The sequence below is a fragment of the Drosophila mojavensis genome, unplaced genomic scaffold, assembly GCF_018153725.1.
Source record: "Drosophila mojavensis isolate 15081-1352.22 unplaced genomic scaffold, ASM1815372v1 contig_74, whole genome shotgun sequence".
In the NCBI taxonomy this organism is placed as follows: domain Eukaryota; kingdom Metazoa; phylum Arthropoda; class Insecta; order Diptera; family Drosophilidae; genus Drosophila; species Drosophila mojavensis.
In genome coordinates this window covers 12276521-12295188 of record NW_025318899.1, presented here as the reverse complement: position 1 = coordinate 12295188, position 18668 = coordinate 12276521, and the positions used below count along the sequence as shown (strand labels likewise).

At 42.1% G+C, this 18668-nt stretch overlaps 2 protein-coding genes across 10 annotated transcripts; both read left to right on the top strand.

The window, feature by feature from the left end:
- Positions 1-3614: 3614 nt before the first annotated feature.
- On the top strand, positions 3615-7797 carry LOC6582215 (peptidoglycan-recognition protein LA). 2 transcript variants are annotated; one of them, XM_002007883.4, is made up of 5 exons: positions 3615-4002; positions 5696-5950; positions 6001-6236; positions 6397-6603; positions 7531-7797. In XM_002007883.4, the coding sequence occupies exons 1-5, from the start codon at positions 3678-3680 to the stop codon at positions 7672-7674; spliced, it is 1167 nt and encodes a 388-aa protein (XP_002007919.2). In that variant the 5' UTR covers positions 3615-3677; the 3' UTR covers positions 7675-7797. The 2 variants fall into 2 exon arrangements, with proteins under 2 accessions (XP_002007919.2, XP_015017827.1); XM_015162341.3 differs by lacking the exon at positions 3615-4002 and adding an exon at positions 5517-5603.
- A 5297-nt stretch (positions 7798-13094) lies between these two features.
- Positions 13095-18568, top strand: LOC6582214 (peptidoglycan-recognition protein LC). Of its 8 annotated transcripts, none has more exons than XM_015162339.3 (4): positions 13095-13978; positions 15487-15654; positions 17127-17266; positions 17334-17779. In XM_015162339.3, the coding sequence occupies exons 1-4, from the start codon at positions 13138-13140 to the stop codon at positions 17712-17714; spliced, it is 1530 nt and encodes a 509-aa protein (XP_015017825.1). In that variant the 5' UTR covers positions 13095-13137; the 3' UTR covers positions 17715-17779. The 8 variants fall into 8 exon arrangements, with proteins under 8 accessions (XP_015017825.1, XP_015017824.1, XP_002007918.1 ...); XM_015162338.3 differs by having other exon boundaries at positions 15487-15711; XM_002007882.4 differs by lacking the exons at positions 17127-17266; positions 17334-17779 and adding exons at positions 16122-16249; positions 16331-16796.
- The last annotated feature ends 100 nt before the right edge of the window (positions 18569-18668 follow it).

Sequence of the window (18668 nt, the reverse complement as noted above, 5' to 3'; positions counted from 1 at the left end):
CCCTCTCCCTCTCTCTCTCTCTCTCTCTCTCTCTCTGTGGCACTCTAAATTGTGTTCGTATTTTCAGCCACATACAAATTGAATAGATTTGACTCCATGGCTGTAATGCGATATGCTCCGATAATCAATAATCATCCTACGAGTCTTTGGCAAATTGGGTTTGCCGCCGTAATCGCATTAGATAAGACAATTGTGGGCGGCCCTCGACTCGGGGCGTGGCAGAGTGAATTAGACTCGTTGAGCAGCTGCTGCTATCTCTGCTATCTATACCGATTCATATTAAACTTAACTTAACTCATTTGTTTGCCAGCCACGCCACGCCCACCAGCACCAGCACCAGCAGCACGCCCTCTTTTGAAATGCCCAATGCTTTCAGGGCAGACAAATCGCTAGCAATTTAAAGCGTGCTGCCAAGCAACTAACTTGCCACTTATGCAGAACAGCAGCTGGCAATTGGGGATGGGCGGAGGGCGGGGTCGGATGCGGGATTCATGCTGCAACATTCGGGAAGAAGCCTGGGGAATGTGTGCTAATGTAGTTTATGCCCACAATTTAGCATTTGGAGCGCTCACAGCTGCAGTGAGTCGCATAGGTTCGCCTAATTTGCATATTGTAGGATGCAATTGCATTACGACCCATTCGCAGCAGGCAGAGATGGGGGACGGGCGGAACGTTAAGCAGTTTGCTGGATGTGCTGGGTGGAGGGGGAGGAGGGGCTGGCGCAACCTAATCAATTCGCTGTTGTTGTGCGTTAATGAAATGAACCGTTCCACGAATCCAAAGAGAAGCTGGACACACACACACACACATACACACGCACACACGCACACATGCAAACACAGAGTCACGCATTTCCATAAAAACAAAACGGAACGAGTCTAGACTTTTGCTGTATAGACCGAAGAGCGAGGAGCGAACAGCTCACTAATTACTCTGCATATGAAAATGTAATTATGTATGTTGAAAATAAGTAAACATGTGGCAAGCAGCCACAAAGAGCTGCAGAGTCGAGGTTAGACCACTGCCAGCAACAGCAGCAGTAGCAGCAGCGGCGGCTGTGGCAGCGGTGGCAGCAACAAGCTGACTGGTGAGGCGCACACACACATGGTTTCACTGTAGCTGGCCGAGGTGGCAATTATTTAAGAACCTAAAACGCAGCCAACACTGTGCAACATAATTAAATACATGCTGAACATGCCTTGTCTTGCCAAAATTAAAACTACACCAGCCGAGGCACCTGCAGCAGGAGCTGCACCAGGAGCAGCAGGAGCAGCGGCTAAACGAGTTAATGCTCAAATTAAATGCACAAATTTGTAAGAAAATAGTGCAACATGGCATCAAGGCAAGCTGCAAATAAAAGCATAAAGATGCGGAAATAAAATTTCAGAAATATAAACACAAATTGCCTCAACTACAGAGCTTTGTCTGGAGTAGAGCTCAGCAATAATTGAATTACATATTTATTTTTTATTTATGATGCCCCAGCACTATAGCCAAAACTTAAATAGTTTTTTACTGAATATTTAATATATAATATTTTATTTTATTTTCTTTGCTTTACTTTACTTTTCGTTCATAGAAATCCCCATTGAGTAGAATTCTGAGCTGGCGCAATTGGCCAAGGTCTGCGCGGCTTTGGCAACACTCTTAGCTCCGAGGACCCAAGCGCCGGCCACAGTGAAGTAGGCAAGTGCCACGCCCACCCCACGTCAAAGCCATTTAGGGTAGCCAGCAAATGCGTGGCCCAAGTATTAGCAGAGCTCGTGACAGCTTAAATTTCCACAGCGACATTTTTCTGTAATTGTTGTTGTTGTATATTTCTCAATTTTTTTTCTCTCTCTCTCGCGATTTTTTATTTACTTTTCTTGTGTTTTTTTCTCTCTCTCTCTCTCTCTCTCTCTCTCTTTGCTAGAGGAAACACAACGAACTGCCAAATGGCTGGCGCAAAGCGGAAGAAAAACTAAAACAAATGTCAGCCGTAGTTGACGCGTAGCCACCGACCAACCAAGCAGCGCGCCACTTGGCGCACCACCACCCCCTCAACAGCAGCCAGGCAGCCGGGCAGCCGGGCAGCCAGCGCAATGCAAATGTCATTTGCAGTTGACACTTGACTCAGCACTTCGCACTGTCCTGGGGCACTTTGGGGTTTTCACCTGCGACGACTGCTCCTGCTGCTGCTGCTGCAGTTGTTGGCACAATGGTACACACCCACACCCTGCGCCCGCACCACATAAAGAGGTTACATAAAAAAGGAGCAGAGGAGCAAAAATATATATATATATATAAAAAAAAAAGCAGCTACTAAAGTCAGCTGAACAGGAACAAAGTCGTGGCCCCACTGGGGCAGCTGGCGCGTCCACGTTGTCGTCGTCGTTGCTGTTGTTGTTGTTGTTGTTGTCGTCTTTATGCAGCATTCTCGTGGTCGTCATTAGGAGGGCATGCGTCAAAGTATGCGCTTTGTTTTTGCCAGCACTGCTGCGTGTTAATAGCCCCCACCACCCCCAACCACCATGGCAGACGCCGCCGTCGACATTTTGCATGACTTGACACACGGGGCGGCGCCACTGGGGCGTGGCAAGTCAAGTGTTGCGTCTGGCGTGCGAGGCGAAAGTGAGTGAGAGTGTGTGTGTGTGTGTGTATGTGTGTGTATATGTATGTATGGGTGCACGGCTTGTGTGCACTGGCATTAAATGTGAAACAGAGCAGAGCTCCTTAAAGTTAATAACGAACTAACTAATGAAATTGATACTAAATATTTGAAGCAAACGTCGTTTTCATTAATTAAAATTAATTAAGAGTTAATTTTATTTTTCCAGGAATCTAACTCGAATTAGCTGTGTGTGTTATGGGGCGTATGATTAATAAATGCGTGTGGCTCATAAAACGCCGCGTTGGCCATTTCGTGAACTAAGCAAAGCTCGTACAGCTTTTTGCTTATGCACGACTCATTTATGCGATAGATGGCGCTCATGTGCTGAATTATGAATTGCAATGAAAAGCGATTACTTGATTTGAATATTACTATTATTTTATAAGATTTAAATAGATGTTAAATAAAAATAAAAATTAAATTTGATGGTTTGATAAATTTAAAAAAATTATAATAATAATAAATTTAAATATTTTAAACTAATATTTTTAAATATCAAAACCAATTTTTTAAAGTTGCATTTTTGATATTTATTTCTAATTTTACTCTCATTTTGACATAGCTCAAAATAATAATCAGTATATAAAAAGAATAAAAACATCACATTTTTAATTTACAGCAATTAAATTATATTTCAACTTTAATCAGATGAATTACTCAAACGAAATATTGCAATCGGCTGTAATAGAAAAATGTATAATAAAATAGCCCTAAACTCACTTGTAATAATATATGTGCATATGTATCAACTTACAACTGTTTTAGCCAGCAAAACAATTGATATAGCCTGGGCATTCATACATGTACATACATATGTATGTAGTTAAGTGGATAACTGCTTTCGATGCCAATACATTTGCTAGCAAATCCAAACGAGAGCGCACAGAATTTAACTACACATTTATACATACATTATATAGAAGTATTGCAACAGTGGAAACATCATCGGTTGAGTTCAACTTCGGTCAGTCGCTGTTTGGCTTGGCACTCGAACGGCACGCAGCGCACAGCTACGGCGCACACAGCTATGCACGCACAGCAGCAGCAGGGCACACAGGAGCAGTCCTCGGAGGAGACGGCGCTCTGGACAGCGCTGCAGGGGCGGCCAGGCAGCCACAGCAATGGCAATGGCAATGGCCATGGGCATGGCCGTGGCATCCACAATCACTCGTTTAGCGCTTCGGCAACATCCACGATGACCATGCCGCAGAACATCTTTACAAATCCAGCCATACAGCCCTCCAGTGTGATCAATCTGTCCAACTCCACAGATGTGGTCATTGGACCCATGACCCAGTACCAAGGACCGGTCAGCATATATTATATGGATGCCAGCATGCAGACCGCTGCAGGTGAGTCACGAGTCGCGACAATCAACTAAATAAATGCTCTAATCACTGGCTGGAAAATTTTTAATTCGCATTGAGCTCAATACTTGTAAATATTGTGGAAATTCCAAAAAGCTTTTGTTTTGCTTTGTTGTCGCTGGGAATGTATACAGAGATATAAAATACACACAACAAATAAATATGGTAGGATCTGTAGAAAGCTTTGTGCATGAGCGTAGCTTAGCTCAGTTAGAGGCGTCATACTCGAATGTCAAAATGCTTCATTATCTACTCTTAGCTAATACACATACATATGCTGTATACAAAGATTTCCACTTTAAAATATCGCACACTTTTATGATATTTAATTAAGATTTTTGATACTTCGAATTTGGAATGGAATACCTTGAACAGCTCTTCGACAGCTGTGTTGAATCTGTTTTTTTGCGAGGTCCCTTATCACGCTAAGCAAATGTAATGAGCCCCATTTATCTAGAGTGGAAAGTAAATGCATGAAAAGTGACAGGTAGTCAAGTAGCTGGGCATAGACAACCTTTCCGTTTGTCCGATTCCAGGTAAACCAGCTGCACAAACACGATCAGAGCACCTGTACTAATACTACGACAAAGTGGCCTCATCAAAGCTACTAATACCAGCAAACGGCCAACGGCCAACGGCAAACAGGAGGAGCGCATTCATTTCGTATGCGCGGCGCAGTGCATTGCGCATACGTCATGTTGTCTGGCGACGCGCGCCGCAATTAAAACAAAAACAGATATTGCAAAAAAGTACGAAAAACAAAAGAGAACGAGCAATGAGAGACGTGAAACAAAAGTGCAAAATAAGCAAACGAAATATACATATGAAAGAGTGTAAGCGATATGGCAAATCCGGAAAGCAACAACAACAACAAGGGTAACAAAGCCCGGCAAAGCATGACGCAGCGACGCCGACGCCGACGTCGACGTCGCTTTCGTCGTCATAGCACCTGCCCCAGCCACTCCCCTGCGCTACCAAATGATACATGTCAACCAAGCCGCGCAGGGCAAGAAGTGCCCAGCACACAAACAATGCCGTTCGAGCTGCCAGCGACGCGTCGCGACTTCGTCGCCAATCGACGCGGCGCGCCACTGCGCAGCGCTTTGTCAGTCGTTTCAGTGACGGGTTCAGGTGCGGCAGTTGCGCGCGCCATCGGCCAGCGCTCGTTAAACGGTCAGAGGCGGCCACGCTACGTGCCACGCTCTTCAGTACGCGCGGCACAGCTCATCCAGATTTCCGCAAATTGCCTCAGCTCGTCGTCCAATCATTGATTAGGCAGCACACAGCTTGCATGATTCAACCGTTAGTCCCAACGCAAACAAATTGAACTAAATTCATCTAGCGAGCAAGTTTCTAAAAGTAAAACTCTACTTGTGTGTGTATGTGTATCTGTGTTTGTTGATAAGCAGCGCGCGCGTGTGTGTGTGTGTGTTTGCATACATATATTTTTATTTACTGGCCGTTGTTATACAAGCACTAAACGTTATAATTAGCGGCCGTCGTCATGAAGCTGCTGCTGAAAGTACATTCCGAGGCGCGTCATCGTCGCACGCCCGAGCGCAACTACACAGCGCCCCCAGCGCCAAGTAGGTGTACTGACCACAGCTAGAGTGGCACACTTAACGATGCAGTCAAGCATTTCTATCATTCTCACCCTTGCGATGATCATCGTTTGCAGGAATCAGCAGCAACAGTCGCAACAGCAGCAACAACAGCAACAACAGCTCGACCAGCAGCGAGGGGGCTGCTCCAAAGCGTAGGCGTGGCAGCTCGAAGGCTCGCCGCTTCACACGCAACTCCATACTGCTGAGCCTGCTCGTCGTCCTGGTGGTGGCCATGGCCCTTGTCATCGTGTTCCTGGAGCTGAGCCGCACGCGCAACGAGCTGGGCCAGAAGTCGATCTACTTTGGCAACACCTTCGAGGACGGCACGTGTAAGTGGGCAAGCAATGCGGCCGCCATAGCCTATTCACAAGTTGTACAGTTCCCAATTTAGGAAACGGTCATCTGGTCATCGAGCGTGTGCAGTGGGGCGCCTCCGATCGCAGCAAGCCGCTGAAGATACCGCTGCAGCACCCCATTCCCTACGTGCTGATCACGCACGTGGGCGTCCAGTCAACACCCTGCGTCAATCTCTACAAGTGCTCCATCAAAATGCGCACCATACAGGACTCGGCGATAGCGGAGAAGAGCCTGCCGGATATACAGTCCAACTTTTACGTAAGCACACCCACAATTGCACACGAATTCCCTGCACGTTCATCCGGCTAACACACTTAGTTTCTTTTCTGTCTTTCTCTCCCTCTCTCTCTCTCTCTATTTTTTTGGACATTTCGCTTTCCGCTCGCTGCTTACGCAAATTGTATTGACTCGAGCACAGGTCTCCGATGAGGGCAACGTATATGTGGGTCGCGGCTGGGACTGGGCCAACACGTATGCGAATCACACACTCGCCATCACATTTATGGGCGACTATGGCCGCTATGTGCCCACACCCAAGCAGCTGGAGGGCGTGCAGTTCCTGCTGGCCCATGCCGTGGCCAATCGCAAAGTGGATTTAGACTACAAGCTGGTCGCACAAAATCAGGTGAGTTTGTCTAGCTCGCCAGCTAGCAGGTCGCCAGCCCAAGTTCAATAAAATTAAAGTGCTGCTAAGCGTTTCGTGCCCTGCCTGAGAATTCTATAAACAAAAATTCAAGTGAGCAATTGAGCCCAGATAGGCCATATCAATACAAAGCACAGCTGTTTGCCAGCTGGAATGCAAGGTTGAGCTAGCTCGAAGTGCTTCAGTATAATTCTTAATGCGCTTAGTCCATAAATGTTTCGCATTATTTCAATTGGAGTGCAATTTATAGAAAGAGAGCTTGAGGCTATGAATCATGAATCATAGAAATTTCATATACGTAACAAATTTTGAAACGAAATTAATTATATATTTAATAATATTTATTTAATAATATTTATAGAAAAAAGAATGTATTTATTAAATTAATTTAATTTAATTATTATTTCTTTATTAATTGATTACTAATTTTTATAATTTTCCCTAAAAAAAAAAAAAAAAAAAAAACATCCCAATTCCACAATTTTATCTAACATTTCTGAAATCTTGTACATTTATAATATATATATTTTAATAAATTCTAACATTTTCCTTCCAATACTTTCTACCACTTAACACTCTGAAATCTTGTCTATAACTTCGTAATTATTAAATATCCATGTAAATATAGATCCAGGTTCTCAAAAATTTCCAGCGCAAATAATGCTAAAAAAAATTCTTTTGTAACTTCATGAATAATTCATGTGCATATATTATTCAATCTTATGATTATTTATACAAATATTCAAGAACCATTAAATTGTTGTTAAATCAATTTCTACAGTTAGCTTTACAAAGACTCTTAGACTCATTTCTCTTCAATAATTAATGGGCAGCTGCAAATTAAATTTCGAATATCTTAAGCATATTATTGATCAACATATTCTCCCTCTCTTTCGCTCTCCCACGCAGACCAAAGTGACGAAGAGTCCGGGCGTGAATGTCTACCGTGAGATTAGCAAATGGCCGCACTTCTACGGCTGCGGCATGGACCAGGCGCCCAAGTGCGGCAGCGAGCTGGGCATGACAAGTGCCGCCTGGAATGGTGGCCAATAGCTGTGTAGCCTTAAGTGAACAGTTAGCTTTAAGAACAAACAGAAAGAAACACACACACACAGACATTCACATACACATTGTTGCATACAAGTAAACCAAATGATACTTTAAACAAAAACAACAGTTTCAGCTTGAGTCTTATGCAAAATCTTCGATAATATTTTTACTCGGAACCGGTTCGAAGGTGTGTGCCTGCCATACAGGTGTTTTATTTATAGAGCACGTATCGCTTGCAGCTTAAGCTCAGCTCGGAATACGCTCTCGCGAGAGCTTGCGGTTGCTCTCTCTCTCTCTCTCTCTCTGTTTCTCTGCGCTCAAAAGCTGTTTTGTTTATATTACGCGGCACTCAAAAGCTGGAAATGCCCAAGCCTATCAGCAAATATAGAGACGGGTTGACTCAAAGTTTATATATAAATATATACGATATATATATACACATATGTATATATGTGGTTAGTACAACATCATTATCGATACAATTCAGACACACACACATATGCCGGCAATATTACTTATATTGATGCTGTCTCTCTTGTTGTCGTCGCTGGTTTTTTTATGTGCCTGGGAGTTAATTAAAAACTGTATATCATTTGGAAACTATGCCATTTCCACTGATAACTAAAAAGTCCATTCCATTATTTCTGGGTAAAATTCAAAGAAAATATAATATCTAAGCACTATCCGCCTTATATAGTGACTTGTGCTGCATGTTTACTTGATTTATGTGATCTACTTGCCTGACTAGCTAATGACCTATGCTAACAAATGCTCAAGCACTTAATAACTTATCAGTGCTGAGCAGCAGCACTCCAAAGCCGATGAAATAAATAAAAGATTAAATTGCAATTTCAATGGAAATGCAATGTAAGTTGCCTTTCGGGTGGGTACAGCTGTACTCGAAAGCCCTGAGATATTTCCTGGTTCAGGAATTCGGTGTGGAGCTGCAAAGATCATCATTAAGAGTTACCTGCTTTTGCACAGGTTTTTACTAGTCAACTTGAGAGCTATATATCTAAAATATACATATACATATGTATATATTCAGATTTTGCTTACCGCAAACAAACAAAACAGAAAATTTCGGAGAATTTTGTAGCCCACACTCTGCATAGCATCTGTCGTTGTGTGCTTGTATTTGTGTTTTTTGTTGTTTATAAGTTGTACAAACAAAAAAAAAAATACCGCCAAAAGAAAAAAAAAAACAATAGAAAAAACTGTCTAAATATAATCAAAACAGTGAAGCGTAAAACAAGCTGGAGAATAGGCAAAAAAAAAAAAAAAAAAAAAAAAATTAGACACGAAAAATCATTAATATTTGACTTCACTCAATAATTCGCTTAAAGCTCGAACTGAAAACTGAAACAACTAGGCTGAAAGAACTGGTTCTAGAGTGATGCACAGGATGTCTAGATCTATGATAAACATAAATGAGCGGAGCTAAAAAATGTGGCTAGGGGTTTTCCTTTTGACTCAGAAGAACTCGTTTCGTTTTATGTGGAACAGAGACTAAATGGAAAATAACTCGTTATTATGAATATTAACTAGATAGATTTGGGAAACTGGAATCAACTTTTTAAGTGCATTGCTAAAGGCAGAAACGAAAAAAAGAGAAACAAGAATAAGCAGAGCTCAAAGCAAACTCCGATAATATTTAGGAAAACCCATTATCAATCGGCTGCAGAGCATAGAGAAAATACGCATTTATAGACTCAGCTATGGGCGTTTTGTAAAAATTTCCGATGTCGAGCTGTGCTCTCTCTCTTTCTCTCTCTGCGCTCCGTCTCTCCTAATTCGCCTCTATCTACCGGTGGTCTCTCTCATTTGCTCTCGACCAACGCTCGCTGCAAGGGTCTTCGGCTCAGCGACTCGCAACGCGTTTTGATTGACGCTCAGTTGATCGGAGCCTCTCGAACGTGTCGCTGCGCGTTGATTTCAATTTACCGCCATATAAGAAAAAAAATAATACCATTAGCATTATATTTATACGTATACTATATATAGACTTTGTATATAACTAATTAATTAATACGTTTGTTTTTCGATTGTTTTTCGAATTATTCAACTGATTACGAAAATCACGCACTAAATTCGTATTCTTATTGTAAATCAGCCCACGGATGCCTTAAATTTACGGTAATAAAACGCACACAATGGAATCAGTAATGCAAGCACAATACACTTATTCTCATTTACACGGAAGCAACGAAACTGATGTTAGAAAGTGACAAACAAAAAATAAAATAAATAAATAAAATAAAATAAAATACAATAATGATATATATATAATAAATATTTATGAGTGAAGCAAAAAAAAAGCTAAAAGTTAAGCTTGAATAGTACAAAGAATATTCATATATGAAAAGTGTTGAGTATATATAAGATATATTATCTATAAAAGTATATATACATTTACATTGTTGAAGCAATCTGCATATAAATAATAAAGATAAAACCCCATCGCAATAAATAAACCAATTCGTATTTTAAAACAAGTAATAATGCTCTAGTCGAGACTATTCGACTAGGAGATGCCCTAAAACTTGCCAAGAGCTGACAGTCCAATACATTAAATAAAAAATCTTTCAAAATTATGTCAAATTATCGACTTTAAAAATCTCATTTCATTGCGCTGGAGTATAATAATCTCCACATGTTGAAATTCACATATTTATTGGCTCAGCCTTTGGATAAAGCTAATTGAATTTACGCATCTTAAAATTATAATTTCTCCCTGGAGGTCGTGCGTGTGCTGATTGGCCTAAATTTATGTTTAATATTTTACAAAATTTAACGAAGTTTTCTGTATATTATTTTAAATATTTCATATTAAAAAAAAAATGCCAACTCATGCACATATTGGATATATTTGCAACGGGCATTCAGATGGGAATTCGGTAAAATTTCGCGACAACTTCACTCGTTATCCAGATCAATCAAATAAATTGTTTACTGGGCTCTGCTACACCTCCAAAATCATTATACCTTGATTTCCCAATTTCCATGGCTTCAGAAACCAAAAGGAAAAATGGGGATGTGTTTGCTGTGAACTTCCCGGTTAGCTATGCCATGAAGGGCCATATCAAATGATTCTGTAAATATAGAGCAAAAATTATATATATCAAATGAAGAGATTTACCTTCATGACAGACGAACATTGTCCATAACTAATGTACTCTAGAGAACAATATATAAATGAGCAGAGGAATAAAAAAAAGGAATTCATTTGCGCCCAGCAATTCCCATTCAATGATAATTGTTAACACACATGAAACAGACAAGCGAGACTTGGTAATTGCAGTGTTGTTTTTGCTGTTGTTGTTGTTCCTTATTTTATATATTTGACGATCAACACACAGACGCAGACACACAGATACACGCGCAGCCAGCAATGGCCGCAGCCGCTTCAAAGCCGCTTTGTTTGTATTAGTGAGCAGCTCAGAGACAACGCGGCGATGTCTCGGTGCGCGCGAGCAAACATGTGTGTGTGTGTGTATGTGTGTGAGCTGTTCTTGATGTAGTTGTAGTTGTTGTATTGCGCCATTGTTATCTGAAAAACGCGCTCTGTGCCAACTTTAACGGGAGCGAGCACCTAATCCACCCCTCCCCCCCCCACCACCCCACACACACACACACATTCGATTGGCTGGCAGATGTGTGTAAACCCTCCAGACTTGATTTAAGGAAATGCCTTGGCATGAAAGAGTTTGTTTGTTAGCTCCACTTCAACCTGGATGATAGTGACAATTATCAAATGTTCCCTGTCAATCAATAAATTATGACGCCACGATGTCGTGACTTTCGACCTTGATTTCGTGCTGTATGTTTGAAAACATTGTATATCAATACAATATATGCATATGTATATGTATATAGAGAATATATTTGAGCTTTGCTCATGTCGTAAAATTGTTTGCAAAGCTTTTCAAGCGGCCAGCCAAGTTCTCGGAATGCATTTAGCAGACTCTCCAATACGAATTATTATAATTAGCATAACTCATGTGCCGTAACTGAGCGCGCACTTTGACTGAATGGAATTGCTGAGACAGTCTATGGACTGCTCAAATACTCTTCTAAAAACTGGGCTGGTAGCCAAAAAGCTTTCACTACAACAAGTTGGCTTGCTGCAACTTTTAAATCCAGCTTATGGCTTAGTCAATATTTTCAAGTGATCAAAATATATTAGCATACAAAATATTTCTCATTTAGGGGCTCAGTTTAAGTGCTTTGGAATATTTTCTAAGAAAAATAATTTTTTATTGCTCCATTTAAAACTGGTTTGCGGATTTGATATCGTTGATTATGCAACAAGTCTGAAAATTCTTATTAAACTGATAAGAAATTGCAATATGGAATTGTTAGAGTGTGTCTTTAACGATGATAAACACTAGAATTATAATAGCTAAGAGACCTGTAGAATCATCAATTTGAGAGAGTCTCAGATGCGGGACTAATTAAAGGAGAAACGCCTAAAGATCTTTACTAAAGCCAGGCTTCATTTGCATTGTAAATCGACGCTAGCCAGACGTTTTATAAATTAATACAAAAATGAATGCCGCCCTTACATATGCATTATCTTATATATATACTTTTATATATATCCCCTCTACATTGGCCTCAATTGCTTATCAACAAAACAGCGAGCCGAGAATAAACTTATAAAGTTTAAGCTGTTAACATATAGGAAGTGCATTTAATCATTTTTTCAAATGTAAAAAGATTTTCTAATAACAAATTAAATATTTCAAGAAAGTTAATATTTCCCAAGTTGTTCAGCAATAATTAAAAAACAAAAATATATTAAACCTTGCAAAACTTGGAGCAGACAGCAAAAATTTAATGATAAATATGCGAAGCGCTGAGTCGCTGAATTTTATCATTTGTTTGCACCCATTACGAATGGGGATGAAGGGTATATTGGCTGGTAGATGGAGGTATGATAGAGACCCATAGAGTATATATATGTTATTGATAAGGGAGACGAACGGAGCTAAACTAGGCAATCAGAAAAAGTTAAGACTATAAATATTACATACATTATCTTTAATATTTATTTTTGACAACAATAATTGGATTTTACTATACTTATAAAGAGATTGGGTTATGTCATTTGTTATTTGCCAGTTATGCATATAATAACCGAAAAATTCTTCAAGTGCAAGGTATCTTCAAGTCGAGAACTGCCAAAATAAAATCTCTTGTTATCAACATTTTGAGTGAAAATGTAAATTTACTTTCAGATGCTCATGATGTGATGATGTTTTCCTAGAGCCCAGGCCAGGCCAAGCAAAAAGCACAAAACATTCTCCACTCATTATTCAGTCAAAATGTTTCAGCTGCGCTGCAACAGATGCTGAGTGCAAAAACACTTATTGAACAAGAATAACAGCAAAAACAAAAACAACAACAAGAAGAACAAAGCACAACCACAAATTGTAGATATCAGTGGTACAGGTGCTGCGAAACATGTATTGCGACAATGGAACGGAGCTAACCACGAGCACGAATTCACATTTACACATCATAAATCGCAGCAGCGGCAAGAATTGCAGCACATCCTCAACAGATTCGGGCGTCGGTTTGGTTGACAATGCAGCAACATTCAAGGCGGGGCCAACGACCAAAGAGAGCAGCCCGAAGAGCGGCAGCAGAAACTGTGAGGCAACCACAGAGCCAGCACAAACGAAGGCGGAAGCCACGACACAAAATCATATCAGCATCGAGGTCGAGGCGACGGTAAACATCAGCAACACTGCAGCGACAGCTGCCTATCGGCCGAAGAAATCATCACCTACACTCTCGGTGCGCAGCACCACAATCTCCATTGTGTCCATCGATGAGAATGCCATCGACTCCAGCTGCATTGACAGCGACTCCGAGGCGGAGCCCGACGAGAGCTGCACGGTGCAGAAGCTGGGCCAGCAGATCACCCACCCGCCACACAGCGCCGAGCTGACGCAGCTCAACAAGGGCATGACGGTGATCAGTCGACAGGTGCTGCCCACGGGCGGAGCTGAGGCGGCTGGCGCGCAGCCCACGCCACCCGATGTGGTGGCCAAGCAGCTGCTCAATGGCAACCTCAGCCTGGCCACGCCCACAGCGCCAGCAGCGACCCAGCAGATTGGCAGTATTGCACTAAGCAACACCACAGACGTCACATTCGGCGACAAGCACTACTACGAGGGTCCAGTGACGATACAGCAGATACTGATCGATAATCGCGAGAAGTGGAAAACCCAGGATGGTGAGACGGGCGGCCAGAATCCTGGATTCAATGCGCAGGGCACGTCCAACGGCAATGCTGCAGGTAAGATAGTAGTTGAGCTTAGAGAGGGAAAGAGTGAGAGAGCGACAGAGAGAGAGAGTTAGATTGAGAGGGAGATGGAAAAGATGAAGCGGGAAAGAAGGAAAGAAAGGGAGAGAAGGAGAGAGAGAGAGAATATTTAACTTGAATATCCGACTGACTGTCTGTCTGCTCGTCCGTTTTACTGTCCGTTCGTCGTGAATTTGTATTTACGCTTCGCATTCACCTTGGATCGCTTATTTGTTTTGTGGGGCGGCCTGTGGCTAACGCTCAAAGCGTGCAAATAGCATTTTATTTATTATTTTTTTTTATTTTATTTTAATTTTTCTTTTTGTTTACTGAGCGCCACAGGGCAGACATTATGAAGTATATTCGCTGGCCGGGAGAGAGAGAGAGAAAGAGAGAATTCGCGTATACAGAATGTGGAGGGCGAAAAGTGTTAAATGTTTGCGAGTGGCAAATTATCATGATTTAAAGCAGAAAAGTAATTTTATAGCAGCACTAAAAAGTTCCCAGAATTGATAAGAATGAGAATATGTAAATTAATAGCTAGCTATAAATAATTTGGAAAATAACTCCTGCTAGACAAAGATAAATATGAAATGATTTTGTGTATACAAATCGAATGGCAATTGCAGAAATGTTGCAGATTGCGCATACGCAACGTGTGCGGTAGTAAATTGCGCATCTGACCTGCTGCCATAAATTAGACGAAATCAGCCAAACACCGCCCACAGAGATGGCCAAGAGCAAACAATAACAGTGGCAGCTGGCTACAGTTGCAATTGTTTACTCGGATAATTCTCAATCTTGCCATGATTCAAGTCACAAAAACAGAATTCTAGTGAACTAATTGACGCTGTTTAGCTGTTTAGTTAAACTCGCTTAACTAGTCGGTGCTTCCCCTTAACTAGAGTATAAAGCTGGGATCAAAGTCACGTGCCCCCGGTAGCAGGGGGACTTTTTATTCGATTTCGTTGTACAATGGAAATTAATTACTTTCTCCAACAAGCTAAACAAGCGCCGATTCTGTTGTTTACTCTATATAGTATATATACTATAGATAGACTAAAAAAAAGAACCGATCTATAAGGAATGGCATTTCAGTTACACTCTGATTTTAGCAGTTGCTGTCATTCCGTGCTTCAAGAAATGTCGAGGAACGCGCTGAATTATTGTGTAAAGTGTCGTGGGCTCATCCATCGTGATCCTCTCACGTGTGGGGCGGCGTGTGGGCGTGTTTCTCATGCCAAGTGCAGTGGCTTGAGCGAGCAGCAGCTACAGATTATTCAAATCACGCCCAACATAAACTGGCAATGCGATTTCTGCCTCCGGCAGCTCTTCAGTGTGAAGCTCGAGCTGTGCCTGAAGCAGCATGAGAAACGTTTAGAGATTTTAGAGCGTGGGCTAGCGACTAGTAAATGTATGAGATACGCATCTATGTAGAACTTAGTTAGGTGTTACCTCTTATCTGATTGATATATTCTGATGATTCATTATCTCTTCCACAGGCGGCAAGGTGAATGAGTCCTGCAAGGAGCCCGTTCTGTGTCCATTTCTGCCAAGCAGTATCACAATGAAGGCTGTTTTCATAACGGCTGCATTTGCCCTCTTCACTGTTGGCCTGCTCGTCGTCTTGGCCACGACCACAAATATATTTAGCAAATCGTTAAGTAAAAGTAAGCTTGGTGACGGCGAAGACTCAAGACTAAATATTCCAATCAATTCAAAAATAGGTACAGTTTTGTTCTCGCTTTTCTTTGTGTGCGTAAAATTTTGTTAAATTGGTATTAGCAATTGGCAAGCTTTAACCCCTCACCTTTCCACACTTCTATATTCTACTCTGTTCTACTTTTAATTGTGCCTAACCAATGCAAATACTTTAAACTATCATTAATTATTTAAAATTACTTAACATCGCGGCAAGCATATGTACAAATATATATGTAAATATCTATATATAGATGTACATATATATGACTTCAAATTATCGCTGAGTGTGGCCAACTGTATCTGTATCGAAGGTAGCAGTGTTGCAAAGTGCTTTGAAGTGAAACTGTGACCTTAGTTCAATTGACTGGAATATGAATAGTTTTTAGTGCCTGCTTGATAACTCAATCTAATACCAAATGACTTCGTGTCGCAGATCCTTGGAGAGTGCTAAGTGTTGCAGAGTGGGGTGGACGGAAGCCCAAAAGTGAGTTGACGAAACTTGTTCTGCCAGTGCATCGTGTCATCATATCGCATACGGCCGCCGAGGGCTGCGAGACACGGGTAAGCTTAACAGCTCGGCACGCTCAGAGAGAGAGAGAGAGAGTCGCCATCAGTTTTCAATCATCATCCGTTTGCTTTAAGGACGTGTGCGAGTCTCGAGTGCAAATCGTGCAGAACTTTCACATGGACGGCTGGAATTGGGATCACATTGGCTACAACTTTCTCGTTGGGGGCGACGGTCTGGTCTACGAGGGTCGCGGCTGGGATGTACAGGGTGCCCATACGAAGGGCTATAACACAGACAGCATTGGCATCTCCTTCATTGGCACCTTCGTCAAGATTAGGCCATCAGATGCCCAGCTGTACGCATGCCAGAAACTGCTCGAAGAGGGTGTGCGGCTCAAGAAGCTGGCGCCCGACTACAAACTATACGGCCATCGGCAGCTGAGCGCCACAGAGAGTCCCGGTGATGTATTGTACAGAATCATTCAGACCTGGCCGCATTGGACCAATAAGAAGCCCACTTAGTAGTAGATATCTAGATATCTGTATGCTCCAGATGTAATATGTATTTTAAGTAATTAAAGCAACATCTAATCTCGCTGAATTCCCTTTGAATTTTATTGTTTCACATTCACCTTCGCCACACTGAAAATCATTTAACATAAACCTATCCCGCGATCTTCATAACTGTGCCGTTTAAAAAGTGTTGTGAAGTGTTGAAAAGAGAAATTGAAATTGGCTATCGCGATGTTGAGTTGACTGGAATATGAGTTTACAAGATATATACTCAAATATATATATATATTAATATCTATCTATGATGCACATATGTATGTATATATTTATGTATCTATCTTTTGCACGCTTCTCTATGTATATGTGTGTGTGTGAATTGTAAAGTCCTGATGACTAACAAAGGCTTCTCTGTGCGCAGCTGTCGACGGAAACAATCTCGTGTTGGTCAGTATTGACGAGTGGGATGGCAAAATGACGCGTTCGCCCCTGGAGCGATTAGAGCAGCCCGTGAATCGCGTCATTATAGCACACACCGTAACGGAGAACTGCGTCACGCTGGTAAGTCCAACTCTGCACGGGGATTCAGCTGAAGAGTTCTGTATCGCTAAACTGAAATTTATGCCAGGATGCGTGCTCGTATCGTGTTCGCGCCATGCAAGCGTATCACATGGACTCCTTGGACTGGCCGCAAGTCGGCTACAATTTCATGATCGGCGGCGATGGACGCGTCTATGTGGGTCGCGGCTGGGACTTTGTTGGAGCACACACCATCAACTACAACAGGAGCAGCATTGGCATCGCCTTCATTGGCGGCTTCGACAAGACGGAGCCAACTCCTCTGCAGCTGCGCGCCTGTGAGCTATTGCTGGAGGAGGGCGTGCGCCTCAAGAAGCTATCTGCAAACTATCAGCTGTACGGCCACAGGCAGCTGCTGGCCACACAAAGTCCAGGAGATAAGCTCTATAGCATTATAAAGACCTGGCCGCACTTTGCAAAGACAACCTAAGGAATTTAAATGTATTTGTTAAAGTCTCATTGTATTTATAATAAACGAAACGAAATGAAAAAGTAGGAATGGAGTTTTATTTGCCACGCTTCTAGCCCAATTAGAATACTAAAGCAGATATACTATACCCTAAGCATCTAACCACCGTAAATCTTATCTATATTTCACAGATGATGAGAACATTGGTGGTGGCTTGGTGCTGCGCTTTGTGCCACGCGCTGTTTGGCTGGCCCAGCCGGCGCAGAGGCAACTGCCACAGCTCAGTCTGCCCGTGCCCATGGTGATAGTCTTGCCGACCAACTCGGAGAACTGCAGCTCTCAGGCTCAGTGCGTGTTTCGGGTGCGCTTCCTGCAGACCTTTGATATAGAGTCGCAGCAGCGGGACGATATAGCCTACAATTTCCTGATTGGCGGCGATGGCAACGTCTACATTGGCCGTGGCTGGGATACGGTGGGAGCCCACATGAATGGCTACAATACGCGCAGCTTGAGCTTCGCCTACATTGGCTCCTTCCACAAGCAAAAGCCGTCGGCCAAGCAGCTGACCGTGACGCGCCTACTGCTCGATTATGGTGTCGAGCACGGCAAAATCAGCTCCAATTATCAGCTGGTGGGTGCCAGCACTTTGGCGCCCACAGTCACCGAGTACAATGCGGAGCTGCTCTACCAGAGCTTTGCCAATTGGACACACTGGACGACGGCCACCTGAACAATCCAAAAACTACAAATTATAATTGCACTCTCATGACTGGTCATATTATTCCCCTCCCCAATCTAATTGTGTGGCATATTTGCTATGTACTAGTCGTAAGCTTTCTATTTTAAAATGAAATTATGAAATTATTAATGATGAATTATTTATATAGTTTTATTTTAATTAATTTTATTAGCATTGGGTTTTTCTGGCGCTCAAAATCGTCCGGTTTGTTAGACGTGACTAAAGAGCCGGCGCTA